Source organism: Drosophila melanogaster, chromosome 3L (genome assembly GCF_000001215.4).
Source record: "Drosophila melanogaster chromosome 3L".
Classification (NCBI taxonomy): Eukaryota; Metazoa; Arthropoda; class Insecta; order Diptera; family Drosophilidae; genus Drosophila; species Drosophila melanogaster.
In genome coordinates, this window is record NT_037436.4 from 8,371,109 (window position 1) to 8,391,237 (window position 20,129).

Below are 20,129 nucleotides of genomic sequence, written 5' to 3' on the forward strand. Positions count from 1 at the left end.
TTGCAGCAAAACTTGAATTTAGTACGGGCAAATCGAACAAAAACTTCCAGTGCCACCCTCTTGATAATCTGAAAATCTGACAGCGAAAAACAGTTTGTTTAAAATGAACTCAAATGCGAAAATTACACCCCAAGCGACCAATTTAAAACCATTAAATTATAATTTTAAATTTTAAAGAGCTCGAACGACTTGAAGGGAGGGCAGCCGTGGCATTATTCAATTAGGGAAGACGCATTTGTATAGTTTTTGGACTCCCAGCCAAATGGAGTGCGTTGGATCCGACCACGATCATCCCCATCCCCATCCCCATTCTCCACCTCCACTTTTCACTCGGAAGATTATTCTTAACGTTTCGCAAGTCGATTTCAGTTGCTTCACTTGCCTCATTGCGATTGCAACACGGGTTCAACTTCAAGTGACGGAAGTGGGAAAACGAAAATCAACTACAGTTGAGCCTCTCTACCGTGTACTTTCCTCAAACGTAATATTCAATCATATCGAACATTTTAAAACTGGTGCCTTACTAAGATTGAACAGGAAATCTTATAGAATCTTAAAGATTTATTGTACTAATTTTTTTGATAAAAGCTTTTAAGATTCTTCAATTTAAACATAAATATAATAAGCATTTTTCAGTAGTATGCTGCAACATGTTTATATAATGTTAATTTTTTATTAGCCCTCAAAATTGGCTATTTAAATGTATATGTATATATAGGCCTATTAGGCCCATTCGATCTATAGATGTGGCACTGTAAGATAAAGCGGTTAATTTCGAAATGAATGCAGTTGCCGGGCAGCAAAAAGTGGCGATTTCGGCGTGTAGGTGTACAAACGCTTCGCCGTTTATCTCTATTAATCTGTGCGTTCGCACTCGCTCGCACCTGACACTCATAATTAAAGAAACAAATAAAGCAGCGCACTGGCTGCTGTTGCGCCTGCGCAGCGGTCACATTTGCATAGCAGCAGCAGCAACATCACTCGCAACAGCGGCAACACAGCAGCAGCAGCAACACAGCAGCAGCAGCAGCAGCAGCACAACAGCAGCAACAGCAACCATGTGAATCCAAGAGTTCGGCACTTGTCGTGTCTTCAAAAGCTTTGCTGCCTTGACTTTGACTTTGGCCAAAAGCTCGCTTTTCAGCCAAGAGTTCGCCGCGTGTTGCTGTTGTTGCTGCTGTTGTTGCTGCTGCTGTTGCTGTTGCTGGTGCTGCTGCTGCGGATGTTGCTGCCGCTGCGCGACTGCGAGCGCGCGGCTGCTTGTCTTGGTTCTTTAAGTCCGTGGCTGGCTGGCTCCTCTTCAGTTCGTTGCTGACCATCGTTACGTGCGGACGTGCCCAGCTCAGCTCATCTTCGTGTGATGTGGCTGCACTTTGCACACTAAACTTAAGATCTGAGCCCAAAACGTTTTCCAAGCTGCAAAAATATAACAAAAGTGCCGCGACGCGTGTGACAAACGAAAATCGAGTAAAACGGTAGCTAAAACAATGATTCTATGAATATGAAATAAGAGAGCGCACAAAAATATGGAAGGAAATAATAATACTGATAATAATAATAATAATGATCGAGGGATATTTTTTGGAATTGGACTAAGGCGCGGCCATCGGGCCAACTGAGTGTAATTTCAGTCAGTTTCTTGCGCACAGACACACTCGCCAGGAAAACAAACAAACAAACCAACTAAGCAACCAACCAACCAACCAACCGACCAACCAACAAACAAACAAACAGCGAGCGTCCAGATAGACAAACATACATGGGAAGGCAGTCAAGTGAAGACAGTGCAGAGTTCTCCTGTCCAGTTTGCTGCAGATGCGGTTGGAGATGCAGTGGCAGTGGCATCAGCAACAGCACCAGCACCAGAACACACAGCGCACAGAACCCAGCCGAACCAAAACCAAACCGAACCGAACAGATGCAGATGCACCCAAAGCCAGTCCAGCATCAGCTCGGATCTGGCTTTAACTTTGGCTTGGGCTCCAACTTCAGCTCCAGCTCCATCTCCAGCTCCACTGGCACATGTGCTGGCGGTGGAGTCGCCATATTGGGTGCATAACGGTGCTAGAATCGCGCTGCTTTTTGCTTTTGCTGCCTTGTGTCTGAGTGTCTGAGTGTCTCTCGGCCAGCTTCTTAGCCAGGCTGTTGCATTTGGCTCTCGGTGCACCGCATCCCAACCCATCTTATGCCATCGCATCGCATCGCATCGCATTGATGACGACCCAGCGACCGATAGACCAAGCGCAAAAACCGCAAACTAAAAATGCTGATCCCCTTTGCCAGCGACCCGCTCTTTTGCGGTCGCCAGCCCAACACTTTGCACATGCTGATCGATTGCGGAAGATCTCCGCCATCTCCAGTTCCATTTGCATCGTCCATCTGCATCTCTGTATATGTATCAGCTACTCCAAGGCTGACTGGGTCACCAAATTGAGTCGGCCAGTTGTCCAGACACTCCCACCAACTGGCCCCTTTGACCAAATGCCAAATATTAGTAATAATATTCTCGTCAGGTTTTTGCTTGGTTAACCAATTATTCTTTATTCTGAAGTAGAAAAGTATATGGTCATAACTATTGGTTAAATATGTCGAACTTCCCTTTTTTCTTCCAAAAAAGTTTCAAAAGACTTAACGTAGCCTAATGCCTCATTTTATCCTTATCTGTGCATTTAAAATTAAATCAAGGGACACCCATTTTCTTTCTTCTAAATTCTATACAAATTTCAATTAAATATTCAGCTTCCAAAGATAGCACATACGTTTTTCTCTGTGCAGCGACTAGTTCTCAGGCCATCTCACCTTAGACCAATTTAAATCGAACTCTTAGGCCCTGCCTCATTGTCAGCTCCGTTTTCCCTTCCTTTTTTCCCATTTTTTTTATTAAGTTATAAAACTGCTGGAGTTAGTAGATGTTTTATATCGGCACAGAGCTCAGTTTTTTTTTTTTTTTGTGATGTTCTTCTCAGCCGCCTAACGGTAATGCCCTAGAGCGCCACATTCTCAGACCCAGTCTTCCAGTCTCGAACTCTTCGGCCCAGACTCATGCATTGCAATAAAATGAAATTTTATAACAGCGTCAGCGGCAGCAGCACCGAACAGATACAACGACGGCAACAAAAACGTTACCCAAATTCCAAAAAAAAATATATAAAAAACCTGAACGAGAGAGAGGGAGACAGGCAAAGGTCGTCACAGCAAGTGAAAATAGCAAAGCCAAGAAACAAAACCAAAAAACAAAAAAAAAAACTAAAGACGGCGGTCGAGATAAATAAACGAAATAAGTTTTAGGGCCTAGTGGCCCAAACAAGAGCTAGGTGGTTCAGGTGTTAATTTCCCATTTTCGGGTTTTCTTCGGCTGCCGCGCAAGTTCGCTGCCTAAGTCTTTCGTTTTAAAGTGGAGCGACACCGCGCGCACCGCTCGAATGCCCATTGAATGCGAATGAGGGGCGTGTGAGCCGCAAGCCGGCCGGTTCAACTGCAAAATAATAAAACAGAAATTATTATTATTATTATTTCCCTCATTTTTGTGTGTTGCTTGTTAGTGGGGCGCATTTCCTTTACCCGAAAAGAAAAAAAAAATGAAAGAAATGAAATAAAGGAGAAGAAACCTTTTCGTTCCGTTTTTGACCCTCAAAGTTCAGAGTTTAAGTCAAGCCTCCCCTCACCACCACCACACTGACTCCTTTCCACAGCGAAAAACATATATTTACGACTGCAACGAGAGGAATACCAGCTACAGGAAAATAACCCAAGAAAAGCGGCTGAAAAATCGAAAAAACCAAAAGAAAACACACAAAAGGAGGGAAAAGCGAGAAAAGCCTTCCCAGGGAGATCCAAAGCAGCTTCTTTGGAGATTCAGAAGCGGCAATGACGGCGACTGCGAGGCAGTCGGCAACATCGAGAAAGCAACCTGCGATCGCAATGCTCAATGGAAACGCTTTTACGGTTAAGCGGCTCTTAGCGGTAAGTCAACTCATCTAAGGCCAAAAAAGGCAAAAACAAAAAAAAAAAAAAAAAGAACTAACGACAAAAAATCAAACTGCACTCCCCCACATAAAAATCATCATTTGGGGCGTTGCCAATTCAAATTGCTCCACAAAAAGCAGCCAAAGCAAATGTTTGTCACCTGGTCAGTTCCGAGCACCATTGTTAAGCACTTTTTCGCTTTCTTAAACAAAAGATTCATTTTTTTGGCACAATTTTCGACTCTTTCATCGCGTGGGCTCACTTCAATCGTGGGCCGCTGCTCTGCAAGATAGTTTTTCTCCTTCTCGTGTGTAAAGAGCTGTGAAGTCGGCCATTGGGTCAAATTGTTGCTGATAGATGGCTAGGCAGGCGTCGAAGATCATGATGATGTCGGTTGTGTTCGGTTGGGGGTCGCCACTTCACCGACTGAGTAATGTGGGCAAATTAATCTAATAAAAGGTGGGAGTCTTCGTTGCCTCTGCTCCACTGGACCGAACTTCATTCCAAGAGAAAACAAAAAAAAAAAAAACTCAAAGCTCGAGAGTGGGCATTAAGTTTAGTGAATTATTTGCTTCATAAAATTTCATTGCCCGGCACTTAATCATTATTACTGCGGGAAGAGTCATTATGGGTGTACTATGGGAACTAGTTTGTCTATTAATAAACGATTCTATTGAATTTGCTGGCTATTTTGGGATTCCAAGAAAAGTGCAGACTTAATGCAAAGTTAGTTAACTTCAAGTAAGTTATTGTTAATGATTTTCGCGGTTAACAATCTCATCAATTTAAATGTTCTTCTAAATATCGTACGTTTCTTTGTGCCAATTTATTTATCAGGACTGGCATTTGCATATAAAAAATGTGAAATTCAATTTGCAATCAATTTTTTTTTTTGTAATTGAATAAGAGTTTCCCATGCGATGCACAATCTATTCATGGTGCTAAATCAATGGAATCTGTTTGTTAGAAAGCAATCGGCCAAGGGCTTCTCAACTCCAGTACTTGAGAGAAAATTTCCTTCCAGCAGTTATTTTTTTTTTTTTTTCACTCCAGCCAAGACTAACAAACAATTTATCCGTTTCGATGTTGTTTGTTATTATGGTCCGCTGCTGCCCTCGGCCGGCCCATTCAACCCATTTCGAGCCAAGTGCATTAAGTCTTGGCCAGAAGAGCCAGTGAAGCCAGTAGATGGCCAGAAGGCCCAGTAGTTGGCCAGCAAGGCAGCAAGAGCCGCTGCATCTGGGCGCTCCACCTGCATTCGGACCGGCCAAAGGTCACCAGACGGTCTGGCGCCCGACGATCATTAAAAGAGTACGAAAGTAATTTGTAAAACACGAAAACTTATCTACTTCTTTTTTTTTTCGCTGCTGCTGAGCCGAGCTTTTCTTGCTGTTCTTTTACGATTCTAAATTACAATGACTGCAGAAACCGAAAAAAAAAATATGCCACTGCAACGGGTCTTCATTAGCACAGACTGGTCGTAAACCCAAAATAAAAAAAAAACATTTTCACAAAAAAATAGGCAGCAAAATAAATAAGCCAAGTCAGTTCGCCGCAGGTGATAAATGGGGTTTTGGCAGCTTGGGTCTTAAAGACCGGACCTTTTGGCCAGGAAGACGAATGGCCTGGCGAAGGATTACAAATGGTGAGGTGGACATGGGTTGACGGTTATTAGCAATCCGCCTGCAGATCTTTGTTTACGCGCTTTTCATTTTGGCAAGATGACAATGCTGTGGCCAATAACGAAAGTAACCCCCGAGTTATTGGGTCAAAACGAAACAACAAACTCGGACACAATGGTCAACACATTCTCTTTATTCTATTTAGTGCCAGTGCCAGTGCCTCGTGCTCGAAAGCCTCTCGAAAGCGTAATTAAACAATTTCTTCTCTGTTTATTGACATTTTATTGATGCCGCCGAGCTTGAGCGGTTTCATTTCTGGTTGTTCTGCGGTTGTTTGCGATACCAATTCCAATTCCAATTCCTATTCGGATACAGATACTTTTCCCCCATTCGGTGTCTTGTTTGTATTGTTGCTCCCATTGAGCGATACTCCTCGGATTTTCAATGGATCTTGTGGAGTGCCTGCGAGTGTTGTTTTGAATAGAGGAGCACCGAATGAGTGGCGAAATGATCTCGAGACTCGAGGAAAACACCTCTCAATGGGGATTATGTGGTGTAGTTTATTTATTTATTGTTATTGAAAGAAACCAAGGAGTAGTGCTAATGGTTTAGTATTCAATAAACCCAATTTGATGATCATAACAGTGAAATAAATGTTTTTGGCGAAAGCTATTGAAAGGAGTGATCGAATCAATCTTGTAGAAAATAAAAAAATACTTTGAGATCTAAAAAACATTTGATATAGAAACGAAAGGATTTTAACAATTTACTAATATCAGTACTATAAAATCAACATATCCATTTGTGCATACAACTTGTAGTAATTTCACAGTTTTCTTAGCAACAATTTCGCATAACCATTTATCACAATTAGGAATAGCTAACAAAGTTGCATTTCGCCAAACGATCCTAACTGTGATTTTAATGTCTCAACTTGTACGAAATGCCAAGGAGTTGCGTGTCTGTGGCATTGGAATCCAAAACGAAGAGTTCTTACCAATTAAACGAAGCTGGGGAATTTCCAACTCGCGAAAGCGAGCCTAACTTTATGTAATCATTGGATTTAATGTGTTAACAAATTTAAGCAGAATTTCAGAAAATGGTAACCAAAGGTGGGGGAGTTCGTGGTACCGTTTGGGCAGTATGCAAAAACCAAAAACCCAGAACGAGAACGCCTTTGGAAGATGCCCAAACTCGTATCCGTATCTGTTTTGGTTTCGGTTAGGTAATGGCAGTCCCAGTGGCCGGGCTTGTAATTAATGGCGTGTGGCGCTCATTCGCGATGAGCTGAAAGTACATTGCACCCAGCGATGGCCACAAAATTCAGCTTATTTATTAGCCAGTTCTAACTGCAAAACAAAAAATAAAACAGACGAGCAACAAAAGAGCCCAAAAACACACATGAGGTGTGGTAGTTGGCAGTGGGTACCCTTGTTTGTTTCTTTCTTGCTTTTTAGTTTTTTTCTTTTTTTTTTTAATTATAGATCTTGGCTCCCATACTAGTATACCACCCCACCTTCGCGTGGATGGGCGTGTGCTCGGTGCTCAGGCAACTGTTAATTCTGTTTTACAACTCCGGCTGGAGTATCTTTGTAGCATCTGATATAACGTTAACTGTGTGTCTGCGTCACAACAAAAGCACAGCTCACAGATGCCGTAGATACCAGAAGATACTTTTACACATATCGCACTTCATTCATAAAGCAAAAAACAAAAAATACAAAAAAAAGAATGGTAGAAAAATTGTAAGAAGAAACCGCAGCTTGTATGATCTGCTACGATTAACTACGGATTTTACGGCTCTTTCGTCGGACATTTGGCCCACAGGTACATAATTCCGTGTACTCGGGCAATTTGTTCGCCACTCCAAGCCGACTTGGTCAAGACTTGGTCGGCCAATGCCGGCCAATTTGTTGGCTCATTTCGGTTTCGGATGGTTCTCCATGCCCGACTTAATCACGGTCTATGCAAAGCTGGGCACCTAATTGAAAGAATTAAGTGATGTAATAAATAACTGATCACAGATCCAAGGCGATTGCATAAAGTTCAGGTCGTTAAGTCATTTCTGGCTGTTCTGATTGCAGCTTCCTATAAGAAGGTAATCATACGGATCGGTTCGACATTCCTGCGATATATGTGTTATCTGAGCTAAATGTGCAATTTCCAAATTACAGATATTCGCAAACGTTAGTGAAATTAATATAAGAGCTCTTATGGAAATCGGGATTACTTTAGTGCCGGATATAACTTTAGTAAAGAGTTACATTCCAATTTTTCTATTCCCACTGCATAGTTTTGTATATTGCTGGAGTATTTCATATATACATGAAGTCTAATTTGATTAGATATCTTTTTTGGTTGAGTTAATATCATCCCATGAGTTAATCATCCCATTTTCATCGACTTTATCGGACTAGTCTAATTTCCACATTCCTGCATTCCTTTCAGCTGCTGATCATCTTCACAGTGGTGGACGCGAGTCGATCCCTGGAGCTGGGCGACAAGTGCCAGCATGACATGGACTGCACGGATTTCATCAAGGGCAGCAGCTGCTCCGCCCTCGGATACTGCGAGTGCGCCCCCTACTTCGTCCAGTTGGATTCCAAGCGCTGTTTGTCATGTAAGTAGGCAAAGTCAATCTTTGGCTAACCCCAAAGTGGGAGTACAGAATGTTTGTCGGGCAAACAATGGGGCGGAGATGGAGATGTATGTGTGTGTGTGTGTGTTTATGTGTTTGTCCACAGAGAAACCGTTAGATGCACTCACTGCGACTTTCTTTACACAGAGAAAACAATTCTAACGATTTCCTGACTCGAAATTAGTAATGCAAATCGTGAGAGACGTCTGGAATTTATAATGATCAAGTTGTATTCTAAATAATTCGTACTTCACAGCTGAAAATTAAGCGTTATTCACGGTTCGTATTTAGATGGGTTTAAGTAGCTCACTTAAACAAATCAATCTTTTGAGCTCTTTGTATGGCTAACATATGCCATAGAATTTTTAAATTTTCTCCCTAATGAGGCGTTTAAACATAATTTGAAGCTATCATGTCTTCTGCAGAGTCATTTTGTATTACCAAGAAACGTTTCCATCGAATATGGGGGGATATTTAGTGGATTTTTAATGATATTTCTTATTTGTCTTTGATTTGCAGCCCAGCTCCTTGGCGGCGACTGCCAGCTGAGCGAGCAGTGCTCCATGAAGGTGGCCAATAGCAGTTGTCTGGAGGGTGCATGCCGCTGCGTCGAGGGATTCCTGCAGTTCCGCAAGCACACCTGTCTGGGACGTAAGTATCAGCCGACCGCCGGCCAGCTATTGTGGCCCTAATTCTCACCAGATTGCCCGGGACTACTTACTCATATACTACAGATAATACAATTAACTGTTTGGCATGCGGTCTTTTGGTGTATTGCAATAAACGGACAGCCGGGCAGCCGACTAATAATCCCCCATCTCTGATTGCTTATCATTTCTCGTATTACCCTGGAATGTCACGCAATGCCCAGCATATAGTCCTTACATACATATATATATATGTATGTATATATGTTTATAGCATGGGGTATACACTCCCATTTCCTATTTCTCGGCACTTGACACTGGCAATTAACACGGGCATAACACTGAAAATGGCTGTGTAACAATAACAATAACGATGAAAATACACCGACCAAACGAGACAATCGTGTCACTAATTATACGCATAATTGGTTAATCTTCCGAGAACTGGCCAACAGCCTGGTGGAAACTTCAGACACCACCAACTGCAGATCGTTGAACGTGAAAAGGCTTAAACGTTGAACGTTGAACGTTAAACGTTAAATGTAAAATGTAAATGTAAATGTTTGACTTCGATCTCTCTTAGCCAAGTGTTTGTGTTTGTGTTTGCGCACTGCGATGTGTGAAAGATACATTTTCAGATTCTTGGCACCAGTCCAAGATGCAACTGAAATCGCCTAGGGCTTTGGGCCACAAATATAGGCAAGTGACTCATTTGGCTCACTTGGAAATAAATCATTGGCATGTTGTGACTCATCTAGTGACTAACGCACTAAGAAGGACAGAAAGTCAAGTTCTTATGGCTCAAATTTATGGGGAAAGATAGAAGAAATTATTCTGGAATAATTTAGAGAAATTACATATTCTTTAGTTTTCTTTAGTTTGATACAGACATTCCTATTTATTTCATTTGTTAAACGAAGACAATTTTAAAGCGTTTAGTTTTAAAGTCTAAAGTGTTAGTTAAAACGTTGCTCTTTGCATTTTCTAAAAACAGTGACTGCGAATAAGAGGCATTCAGTAAAATGTTGATCTTAGGGACTTCGGGCTACTGCCATCCCTGCATCGATTGCAATCTAGTTTGAATTCGGTTCACTTCCTTTTGGCACATTGGCGCCAAGTGGCGTTAATCTGATTAGAATGTTGACTCGAATCGAGAGGCCATACGATGGGGTTATCCCCTCTGCCACTGTTCTTCCCTAACCCACATCATACATCGACTTCTTGAAGTTTAAACACGCCAAAAGCAGAGCAATGAGGCACGATCGTGGACATGGAGGCACTGCATCTGGCGCAGTTCGTGTCATTGCCATTCACCTGATGTTGCACAGTAGTAATCCCCTCACTCCGGTACCACCTAGCTCACTAGCTGCTGACTTAATTATATAGCATAAGAGCTCAATATAAATTCTTTTAAATGTGGAGAAGGAGGCGTGGCAGGCAGGACAGCTGGTAGGGAGTGGACTTGGTATTTAATTAAGCGTAATTTTAATGACAAAGAATGCAGTTGCTCAGCAGTGTGTGGAATGAGGTAAAGGTACACGGAAATAAATGATAAGTTTGTTCTTAGTGACTTACTTTAAAGTTAAGAACTCATTGGAGATATAACCAATTACTTAGTTAACCAGCATTTCAAACTAGAGCTTATTGAGATCTGCATATGTTGGCGATAAAGACTAATGGGATATTCGCCTCTCTCAATTGTGTCGTGTGTAGAGGGGAATTTGTGGCAAGTGCAAGAAGTGGCAAGCCAGTCATTTATGAGATACTTTCACCAAAAACACAATAATAGAAAGAGGAGGCCAGAGAATTGCAGAGAGAGAGAGAGATAGAGAGGAGTGAACCTTTCACCAGAGACATCCTGGCAGGGCAGCTTTTTCCTGCCCCTCAAAAGCCAAGAGTTCCCCATTTTGATTTGTATCTTTGGCTACTTTACATGGCTAATTGCCTCGACTCGTAATTAAATTGCACTGATTAGCCACCAATGCACAAAAGAAAAGAAAGTCCAGGAAAGTCCAATTAGTTCTTAGCTGGAATGAGATGGAGAAAAAAATCTCTGTATATATACATATATACATATATCTAAAGAGGATGATAACTGATCGGTGGAATTCCCGGAGAAAGAGAAGCCAAAAACTTTTGTATGCAGTTGACAAAAATGCTGCCACATTTGGGATTGGCCATTCACTTCATCCCATCGCCATTCTGCTCAGCCGTCGGGTCAAATGAAGCAAGTGGTGTGCCAGATTTTGTTGGCTTGTCAGGCTTTCCATTTAGCCACTTGTTCCAGTTTCCCATGCACCTTAACCCATCCAATGGGCCCAAGCCCATTCCGGGATTGGCTCATTCGGTTACCCGTTTTTGTGTTTGGTAGCCAGCCGCTCTTAACGAGCCACTACCATCCAACATCCACCATCCACCATCCACCAACCACCACCAACAATGAGCCACTTCCTCCATCTGCATCTCCTCCGATCTTTATGAGTTATATATGCACATATGACAACTCCCCCTTCGCATCCCCGGTTGGCTCTTTAGTCTACTCTACTCTCCCCGTTTCTCGGGCAGCGGGAAAAAGTATGCCAAATATATATATATATGTATATATACATAGAATGGTATGGCATAAGTAGCATATGTAGTGTGTGGCAAACAGATAATGAACAGATAGTCCAGACACACGGCCAAACAACGGAGGCTGCGACTGTCAGCCAGATCGAGATCTTCTGCATACAAAGTTGCAGGAAAAGTGAACCACTCTGACGTCGTCGATCAGCCAGGTGCATTGTGGAAAAAAAAACGCGTAAGATCAGATGAAAACTCCGGACAGTTCTAGCAATCATTTCTTCCACCACAAGTCAGTTCTCATACAAAAATATCCTATAAACATAGCTATTAATTTGATTTAACGTTAAAGCGTTACAAACGTGGTAAAAACCATATAGGCTACATATTTGGTTACGGATTCTTGAACACCTTTTAGAGAAATGATGGGAACTGGTTTCTTGCGCAGATCTGTTTTCGGATGCAAAAGGTATTCAACATGTTTTTTGTGCCAACATTTATGGCATTCCCGACACTCATTATATAAGGCATAGGAAATCTCCTAGTCACTCTCCCCAGCCACTCGGCTCACTTTCTTCCTGTCTCAACACCTTCGCAATACCGAAACAGGGAAAATACTTTCCATTGCGACACCTTGCACCCAAAAAAAAAAAAAAGAAATAGTTAAAATAGAAAGAAAGAAAAGACCAAAAGCAAAAGCCACCGAAAAATTCCATTTCATTTCGCATGACCCACAAAAGCAGCCAGTCAAACTGTGTTAATTTGCGGCTAGAAACAAAAAGAGAGAAAAACGAAACAATCTTTCTTGAATGGCCATTTCAAACTAAATTGCGCCAAATGCCAAATTGCATGCAAATTATGTGGAACACTCGACTTCCGTAAGAAGACAATAATAATAGCCAAAAAAAACTTCATATTTACCAGTACCATTCATTTCCACCCAAAATGCAAATCGCTTTTGTTAATTAAAACCTCTTCTTTTCTTTCTTTGAACTCAAAGATGGGGGGTCTTATGGTTTTATTTTGCGTTTTTTGCCTAGCAATTGCAATTGGCTTTTGCGCCTAATGAAAGTCGACAGCATAAATAGACTTATTATAGCCACAGGAATGCCGCTTCAGATTGAGATACATTTGTATCTCAGTATCTGTGCGTGCCAGGCGGTTGACATAGTTTTTTTTTTCAATTCCGGCCACCGGCGGCGTCTCAAACCAAACACAATAACTCTGAGGAAGCAGCGATTTAATGTATGCTGATTTCGATGGAAATTATTGTTTATGATGCCTACCTACCCGCCAGTCGTGCCAAACCGCTCTTGATGATCTCAAAGATCCCAGATCCATTGGCCAATTTTCACACGCGTCGTGGAGATCTCGCAGAGCGGCTTTAGCCGTAATCGAAGTGGGTTAGGTTAGCAGTGGCAGTCGTGCAGCGATTCGCATGCATGCAACCTGTCACACCAGCTGCCCCAAAAAGGGGCGGGGCCAGCGCTAAGTGGCCGTGGCCGTGGCATTGGCCCCCAGCCTATCGATCATCGTTTTTGGTGGCCAGATCAGAGGCGTCGACTCATGCCCAAGATGGAACAATACGGCTACACATGGGGAAAATCTGCACAGCTGCATTGCTCCACTTTGAACTACTATAATAAGACCCATTTATTATTACTCCATAGACGACTGTAGAAATTTTTTACCGTGTGTGACCGCTTCTAATGCTGTTATATAAAAGTGAAAGATGGGGCCAACAGTTTGGGGTCTGCAGAAAACCCCCTTTGGATTCTTCCTGCTCCACGTTTGATTCCATATTGGTGTCAAACTGCGGCAAGACACGTTTGAGCTACTCGCATTTGGAATGGCAATGGCAATGGCAGTAGAAATGGCAGAGCGCAGATCTCAGAGCACAATGTCAGTGTCAGGCGGTGCATTCGTTAAGTATACGCCACGCTGGCCGTATGCCTTTTATGCGCCTTGGATTCACCGCTCGCAACCGGTTCCCCAATGGCCAATGCCAATGCCAGAGCCTTTTGTAAGTTTGCCGACAAATGTCGGATTTGTGCGGCCGAAATTCCCGCGAGAAATCCAAAAGGGTATAGCGATTTATGATCTTGCTCGGATTCCAAACGAATTGAATGGCCAGCTGGGGGATATTGTGGAAAATGAAAATGGAAATGGAAATGGAAATGGATCTCCATGGCCAGACACTGCCCAAAGGGCAACTGCAGGTGGCTGCATTGGCCAGTGAAATGGTAAATGGCATGTCGCCAGTTGCCAGTTGCTAGTTGCAAGCTGCTAGCTGCAAGTTGCTAGCTGGCAAGCCAAAAACGAAACAAGTGAAAACAAGTTGGAGCGGCAGGCCGGAAAGTGGGTCAGAGCTGAGATTCCAGCGGAGGACAGTGGCAGACACGCAGGTGGCTCAGTCTTCGCAGTCATCGGTGCAACCAAGAGTCGCCGTCTCTTTTTAGCCAGTTATCGGCGAGTGGAATGCTGATGAGCAACGGTAATGGGAATGGGCGACGTCACCGACGTTTCAACGTCATCTTCTGGTTCCATCTGATCCCCTTCTTAGTCAGTGATGCAGAGAAAGAAAATATACTTAGTATTTCAAAACAATTGGGTTTAAGTGCTTGAAAAAAAGTGTGTCAACCTTATTATATTCATAGGCATTAATTAAGTGTGGCCAACGTGTGATCTGATCAAAGAACAACAAAACGATGTGACCTTGCAACTAAAAAAAAAGTGAAAATGTAAGTCCTTTCTTAGAAACCGTATTTGGCAGTGAAATAGATATTAAGGAAAATCATTTCTTTTTTGAAAAATTATCTTTGTAATAGTTTTTTTTTTCTCTGTACCAATCTCGGCTACTCTTTGCACTTGTCTTTCGGCCATGCGTTGCGTCTGATGCAGTTGCAGTTGACTTTATTGACGGTTATTAGGCTTGTCGAAGGCGGGCTAATGTTTTGATGTTGTTCTTGTTCTTGTTCTTGTGGCGGCTTCAGCTCCTCCTTGTTCTGGTGTGGCTGTTCATGATGATGATGATGAGATTTTAATATGCATTTGGTGCTTGGAGTTCGGTTTACGGTTAGCTTAATAACATATCCCATCCATTCACAACACTTAGATCAGAGCAGGAAAATATACAAGAATCTCATGAGAACTTTTTGCGACCGATCTTTATCCCCCATCCGCAGCTGCCCATCCTGGTGCCGTTTGCTACAGCCACGCCCACTGTCAAATGTTCGACACCCGCACCCACTGTGACTTCCTCATCCCGAATCTCTTCGGACGCTGCCAGTGCACAAGTCCAGCCAAAATGGTGGGTGGTCTGTGTGTGGCCCCGGCGGCGGATCAGGAGGATCAGAAGCAGGAACAGGCCGTGGAGAAGGTAGAGCAGCCAGCTAGCAGTACCACTACCACGACGACAACAACAACCACTCCTAGGCCCACAACTAGAACCACGAGTAGAACAACGACGACCACCACTGCAGCACCACCAACAACCACCAGAAGAACAACAACGACCACAACTACGACAACTCCAGCGCCCATTCTCCTAGAAGATGAGCTGCCCGCCAGCGTGGAGGAGCAATCGCTGGAGGAAGACGATGGTGAGACCACCAAGCTGAGACCCGAGGTCGTTGAGGTTGATAATGGTGAAAAATTGGAGGCTGTGGACCTGGCTCATGAGGAAACCGAACTGACACAGCAGCAAAATCAATTAGATGAGCAGCAACATCAGGAGGAGGAACAGAAACATCAAGAGGAGGAACAACATAGGATTGAGCAGCAGCAGAACCAAGAGGAGGAGCAGCAGCAGCAGCAGCATCAGCAGCAGGTCATAGACCAAGCAAGCGACGCAGAGCTTCCTCAATCCTCCCAAGATGCCACCACTGGAGTCCAACAGCTGCTCACACCTGCTGATGTGCCAACCGAGGATGCCATTAATGCGGAACAGGAAACTGAGGCTGGACCCACTGAAGATTACCCATACAAGATCGATGAGGAGTACACAGAGGAGCACAATGACAAGCCAGAAGCTCCAGAACTGACAGTGGATCAACCTGAGCACGAAGAATCCCCAGTAGCCACTGAAATCGTGCCTATCGAAGCGGATGAGGAGGCTGCTGAGGCCTCGGGTGGTCAAGAGATTGCCTCATCGCCCATCGACGATACCATGAAATTCGATTATGAAACATCAGTGGATGATGTTGAGCCAGCCAAGCCAGAAGATGAAAAGGAGACGGAGGCAGTACACCAAGCGACTAATGAGGGGGTGGTGCCCATTGATACCGAAAGCGAGACTGATGCAGAGACTAGCACCGAGCCCCAGATCCAGACGCAGCTGCTGCAGGAGGATGGAGAGCCAGAGACATCGCAGACTGTGGCCGATGAAGAACTGATCCCGGTTAATGAAGGTGAAACCGAAAGTGTGACGAAGGCAGCCGACGAGACCGAGGAGATACCGGAGGAGGAAACACCTGAGGATCTGGCTTCGGGAGATCATGAGCTGGATGTTGCTGCAGCCAGCCACGATGATGAGGTGGAGACGCCCAAGCAGGAGGAGCCAACAGAAGCGTTGAAGATCGAACAGCCAGCCCAGGTGGAGAGTGAAAGCCAAAACGTCGACGAGGTGGGAAAACCAGAGGAGCCACAGGCCGAAATGGAAATAGAAAAAGAAAAAGAAGAAACGGCAGCGACCGAAGCCGCAGAAGTGGAGCTGCCGGCCACAGAAGCCAAACCAGATATGGAATCCGAGATCGATCAGGTGGAACAAAGCGCCGACATCAAGCCGACAAGTGGCGAAGATGATTTAAATGAAGCCAATCAATTAAATCAAGACCAAGTCACCGAGCCAGCCGCTCTTGAACAGGAGGAGATCGAAGAAAAAGAGCCCGAGCAGGTGGTGGATATGCATGAAGATGCAGATGAAGCCACAACGGAGAAACCAGTCCAAGATCACGACCAGGAGGAGGTGGAGGCAATCACCGAAGCGGAGCACGGACAATTGACATACCCAACAAATGATGATGAATTGGCGCCAGTGGAAATAGAACCAGAGCTGACCACAGAGGAACCAGAAATCGCTGAGAACACCACCGAGCTGCCCGAGCAACAGCAACAGCAGCAGGATGAGGAGGAGATTGAAGAGGCGGCACTTGCACATGAGGAGCAGGTGCAGCAGGTGGAGCCCGAGGAAAATGCAAATGCAATTAAGACGCCCGAAGTGTCGGAAGCAATTGCAGAGCCCCAGGCGGATCTAGAAACCCCGTCAGCCACCGAGAAGGAGATCGAACCACAGACAGCGGACCATGTTGAGGAGGAGCCAGTGGCGATAACCGAGCGCATTCAAGAGGCAGAGCCAGAGCCAGAAATTGAGCCCACTAATGACGAGGTGTCGCAGGTGGATGCGGACCAGGCCGAGCCAGAGCTGCCAATTAAGAGCGATGCCGACATCGCGGAGGAAGCCGCCGAGGAACCTGCTCAGACGGAGGTGGCTCCCGAAGTGGAAACGGAAACCGAGGCCAGTGAAAGTGCTCAGACATCTCCAGAGATTAGCGTAGAGCAAGATGAAGTTGCGATCGATAAAAACGAGAATGACAACATTATCCAGGGAGCCGAACCCAATGAAGAGGACGAACTTATCCCGGAACCACAACCAATGCCAGAAGAGGAGGAATTGCCAGTTCAACAGGAAGCATCAGCTGTTCCGGAGGATCATAAGTTGACCAAGCCAGAAATGGACTATACCAGCGTGGAGCATCTACAGGAACTTTCCCGGCCAGAAGAAACGACTGCTGCTATTGAAGCTGAAGAATCTGACTCTCGCGAATCCACTCTGGCTCCAGAGGCTCCAGATGCACCTATTGCCATTGTGAGCGAGGAACGCGATCCCGAACATGATCCTCAGAACTTCCATGAGAGCGAGAGCATTGCTGATATCCTCAGCGACTTGATGTTGGAGGCTGACAGCACTGTGCCTCCTGTTCCATTTGGTCAGCAACCCGCCCAAACGGTTCCCATGGTGGAGGCCAACTCGGAAAACGAGGAGGAACAAGCACATGAAGCCATTTCGGATCTCCAGGCTGAAGCCGATGAGACCCAGGAACATGCCGAGCAAGTGCAACCGGTTAACGAGCCAGGAACTGCTATTCCCGAACTGTTTGCAGAGGCAGCTAAGGATGAAGAAGATGTCCCAGCTCTCCCAGAATCTGATGAATCGAAAACCGAACAACCAAGCGCTCTGGAGGTGGAGCAGCACATTGCCAGTGAAGCGGAGCAAACGCCAGTGGAAGATGAGCACCAGTATGATGAAGAAGAGCACCAGCAGGATCAGGAGGAACATCAGCAGGATGAGGACGAGCCCCTTAAGGAAGTAGAAACCGAATCCCTGCCAGAAGAAGCCACCACAGAAAAGTTCCAGGAGCCCGAGCCCGAAGAAGTTAACACTCCGTTGCCCGAGGAACTGCCCTTCGATCTTACAGATCACTCCGATGTGAACCGCTTCAATGAGCTGCAATCCGAAAGTCTAATTCTGGAATCCACTACCAATATCGATGGTCTGCAGGAGCTGGACAACAACCATATTGAGGAAGAGGAGCCAGCAGCTCATGCCATTCCACATGAGGAGGCCACACCCAATCCCGCTGACATTGTCGAGATCACCACACAAACCATGTTGGGCCTGGCCAGTCGTGTGACCCTTATGGAGCCCGCTGCTCCCGTCGTTACCACGCTAATGCCCCTAATGACCGCCGATGAACCCACGCCGGAACCCGTTTCTCCAGCAGCCATTCCTTCCGCCTCTCTGGCTGCCATCAAACCCGGTACGGAGTTGCGCAAGCGCGTGGATTTGGGTCTGGAAGCAGTTTCACTTGGATTGGCCTGCAGCAGTGATCGTCAGTGCCAGTTGGCTGATCCCCACACCGTGTGCAATAGACGAGGAGTCTGCGATTGTGCTGCCGGAGAAGAGGGATCACAGTGCAGCGCCGAGAGAACCGGATGCAGTCCGGGAACCTTCCAGGTGAGTCATCACACAGGCAAAGATTATAAAAATCATTATAAAATATATGTGCATCTTATTTCCATTCCAGTGCCGCTCGAGTGGCGTGTGCATCTCGTGGTTCTTTGTGTGCGACGGCCGCGCCGACTGCAATGACGCCTCCGACGAGGAGTGCACCCACAACGCCCGCCTCAACCAGACCTGCCCCACGGAATCCTTCCGCTGCCAGCGAAGCGGTCGCTGCATCTCGCGCGCTGCGCTGTGCGACGGACGACGGCAGTGTCCACATGGCGAGGACGAGCTGGGCTGCGATGGCAGCGTGAAGGGCGGCAACGCCTGTCCGGAACACACCTTCCGCTGCGGCAGCGGCGAGTGCCTGCCGGAGTACGAGTACTGTAACGCGATCGTGTCCTGCAAGGACGGCAGCGATGAGCCGCCGCATCTGTGTGGATCCCGCGCCCTCCCCAACCTCTTCATGCGCCTCATCGAGGCGGGCGGCCTGCTCGGCGGTGGTCGGCGGGAGGCGGACGCCTACTGTCCGCACCGCTGCAGCAACGGACTGTGCCGCTCCACGGCCATCGTCTGCTCCGGACGGGATGGTTGCGGTGATGGCACCGACGAACAAACCTGCTCCGTGTGCCGTAAGTAGCCGAAGGGAACTTTGGAACCTTCACAACTTATTATTTTATCTATAATTAATATTTTTTTTTATTATCATATTTTAGGCTGTCCCGCCCCGACTGCTGCCAGCCTGCCCGCATTCTTGGCCCGACAACGCCCCATGCCGCTGTGGTAGGCGACTGCGCCACCTGCACCACTCACAGCATATGCACTCCAACCACTTGCGGTCACCATTTCGAAATCAACTGATTGATTGACCCGCTCCTGTCTTCCGAAACCTTCGAATCTATCGCTTTACCCAACCCAATATTCGAAAAGATTTTTGCCTAGCATTTAAGTGGATATTTAAAAATTATTTATTTATTTATTATGACCTTAGCTGCGCCCTTGCCACGCCCAATTGCCACCTTGCTATCAAAGGGGGTTTTCCCAGATTCCCTTTGAGCCAGTGATGTTTGTCAATTGAGCCACTGGGCACAACCCCAATCCACATATGACACCACACGCCACAAAGGACACACCACCACCCCACCCACACTTCGCCCCCATTTCGACTATTTATTCTACTCATCTAAACCATCAAAACTATTTATTTATACCCCCTCCCCCACAAACAGACACTGAAAAACACTCGAAATGAATTCTTCATTTAGCTTAGTTTTATGCAATTTTTTAATTTATTTAAATTATTGGCCAGGCAAACCAGTAACCGAAAAAAAAAAAAACGAAACAAAAACGAAAACGAAAACCATGAAATGATGCATTTTTATCGATTAATATTTTGTAAATAAGAGTAAACGTGTTCGATGTACATGATAAACGACAATGCCTATAATGAAATGAAACATAGAGTATCCAACATAAACAATCCGATCATATCCCCTATATAGTTTATTATATGTACGTGCGTGTGAGAGACACTCACACACTTTTCTCACAGTCAAGACGCATCACAGTAAAACTAAAAAAAAAATTAAACAATAATAAAAAAATATATTTTTAGAAAACTATTGAAAAAAAAAACCAACATGTTTTCATTTGGGGGTTTGTTTTTGGAATAAAATGGCAAGGAAATAAAA

The 20,129-nt window shown here is 45.1% G+C and overlaps 1 protein-coding gene across 3 annotated transcripts; it reads left to right on the forward strand.

The window, feature by feature from the left end:
- The first annotated feature begins 1,296 nt into the window (after positions 1 to 1,296).
- Positions 1,297 to 20,063, forward strand: ImpE1 (Ecdysone-inducible gene E1). 3 transcript variants are annotated; one of them, NM_001274648.1, is made up of 7 exons: positions 1,297 to 1,475; positions 3,637 to 3,963; positions 8,037 to 8,208; positions 8,746 to 8,877; positions 14,621 to 18,450; positions 18,521 to 19,070; positions 19,155 to 20,063. In NM_001274648.1, the coding sequence occupies exons 2-7, from the start codon at positions 3,868 to 3,870 to the stop codon at positions 19,223 to 19,225; spliced, it is 4,851 nt and encodes a 1,616-aa protein (NP_001261577.1). In that variant the 5' UTR covers positions 1,297 to 1,475; positions 3,637 to 3,867; the 3' UTR covers positions 19,226 to 20,063. The 3 variants fall into 3 exon arrangements, with proteins under 3 accessions (NP_001261577.1, NP_524849.2, NP_729371.1); NM_080110.3 differs by having other exon boundaries at positions 3,693 to 3,963; NM_168270.2 differs by lacking the exons at positions 14,621 to 18,450; positions 18,521 to 19,070; positions 19,155 to 20,063 and having other exon boundaries at positions 3,693 to 3,963; positions 8,746 to 9,042.
- Positions 20,064 to 20,129: the final 66 nt, after the last annotated feature.

Bases quoted from the DNA above. Each gene is read 5' to 3' on its own strand.
- ImpE1 (NM_001274648.1), top strand. From the start codon at position 3,868: ATGACGGCGACTGCGAGGCAGTCGGCAACATCGAGAAAGCAACCTGCG. The intron at 3,964-8,036 runs GTAAGTCAACTC...CATTCCTTTCAG, and splicing joins CGGTTAAGCGGCTCTTAGCG to CTGCTGATCATCTTCACAGT. The intron at 19,071-19,154 runs GTAAGTAGCCGA...ATCATATTTTAG, and splicing joins ACAAACCTGCTCCGTGTGCC to GCTGTCCCGCCCCGACTGCT.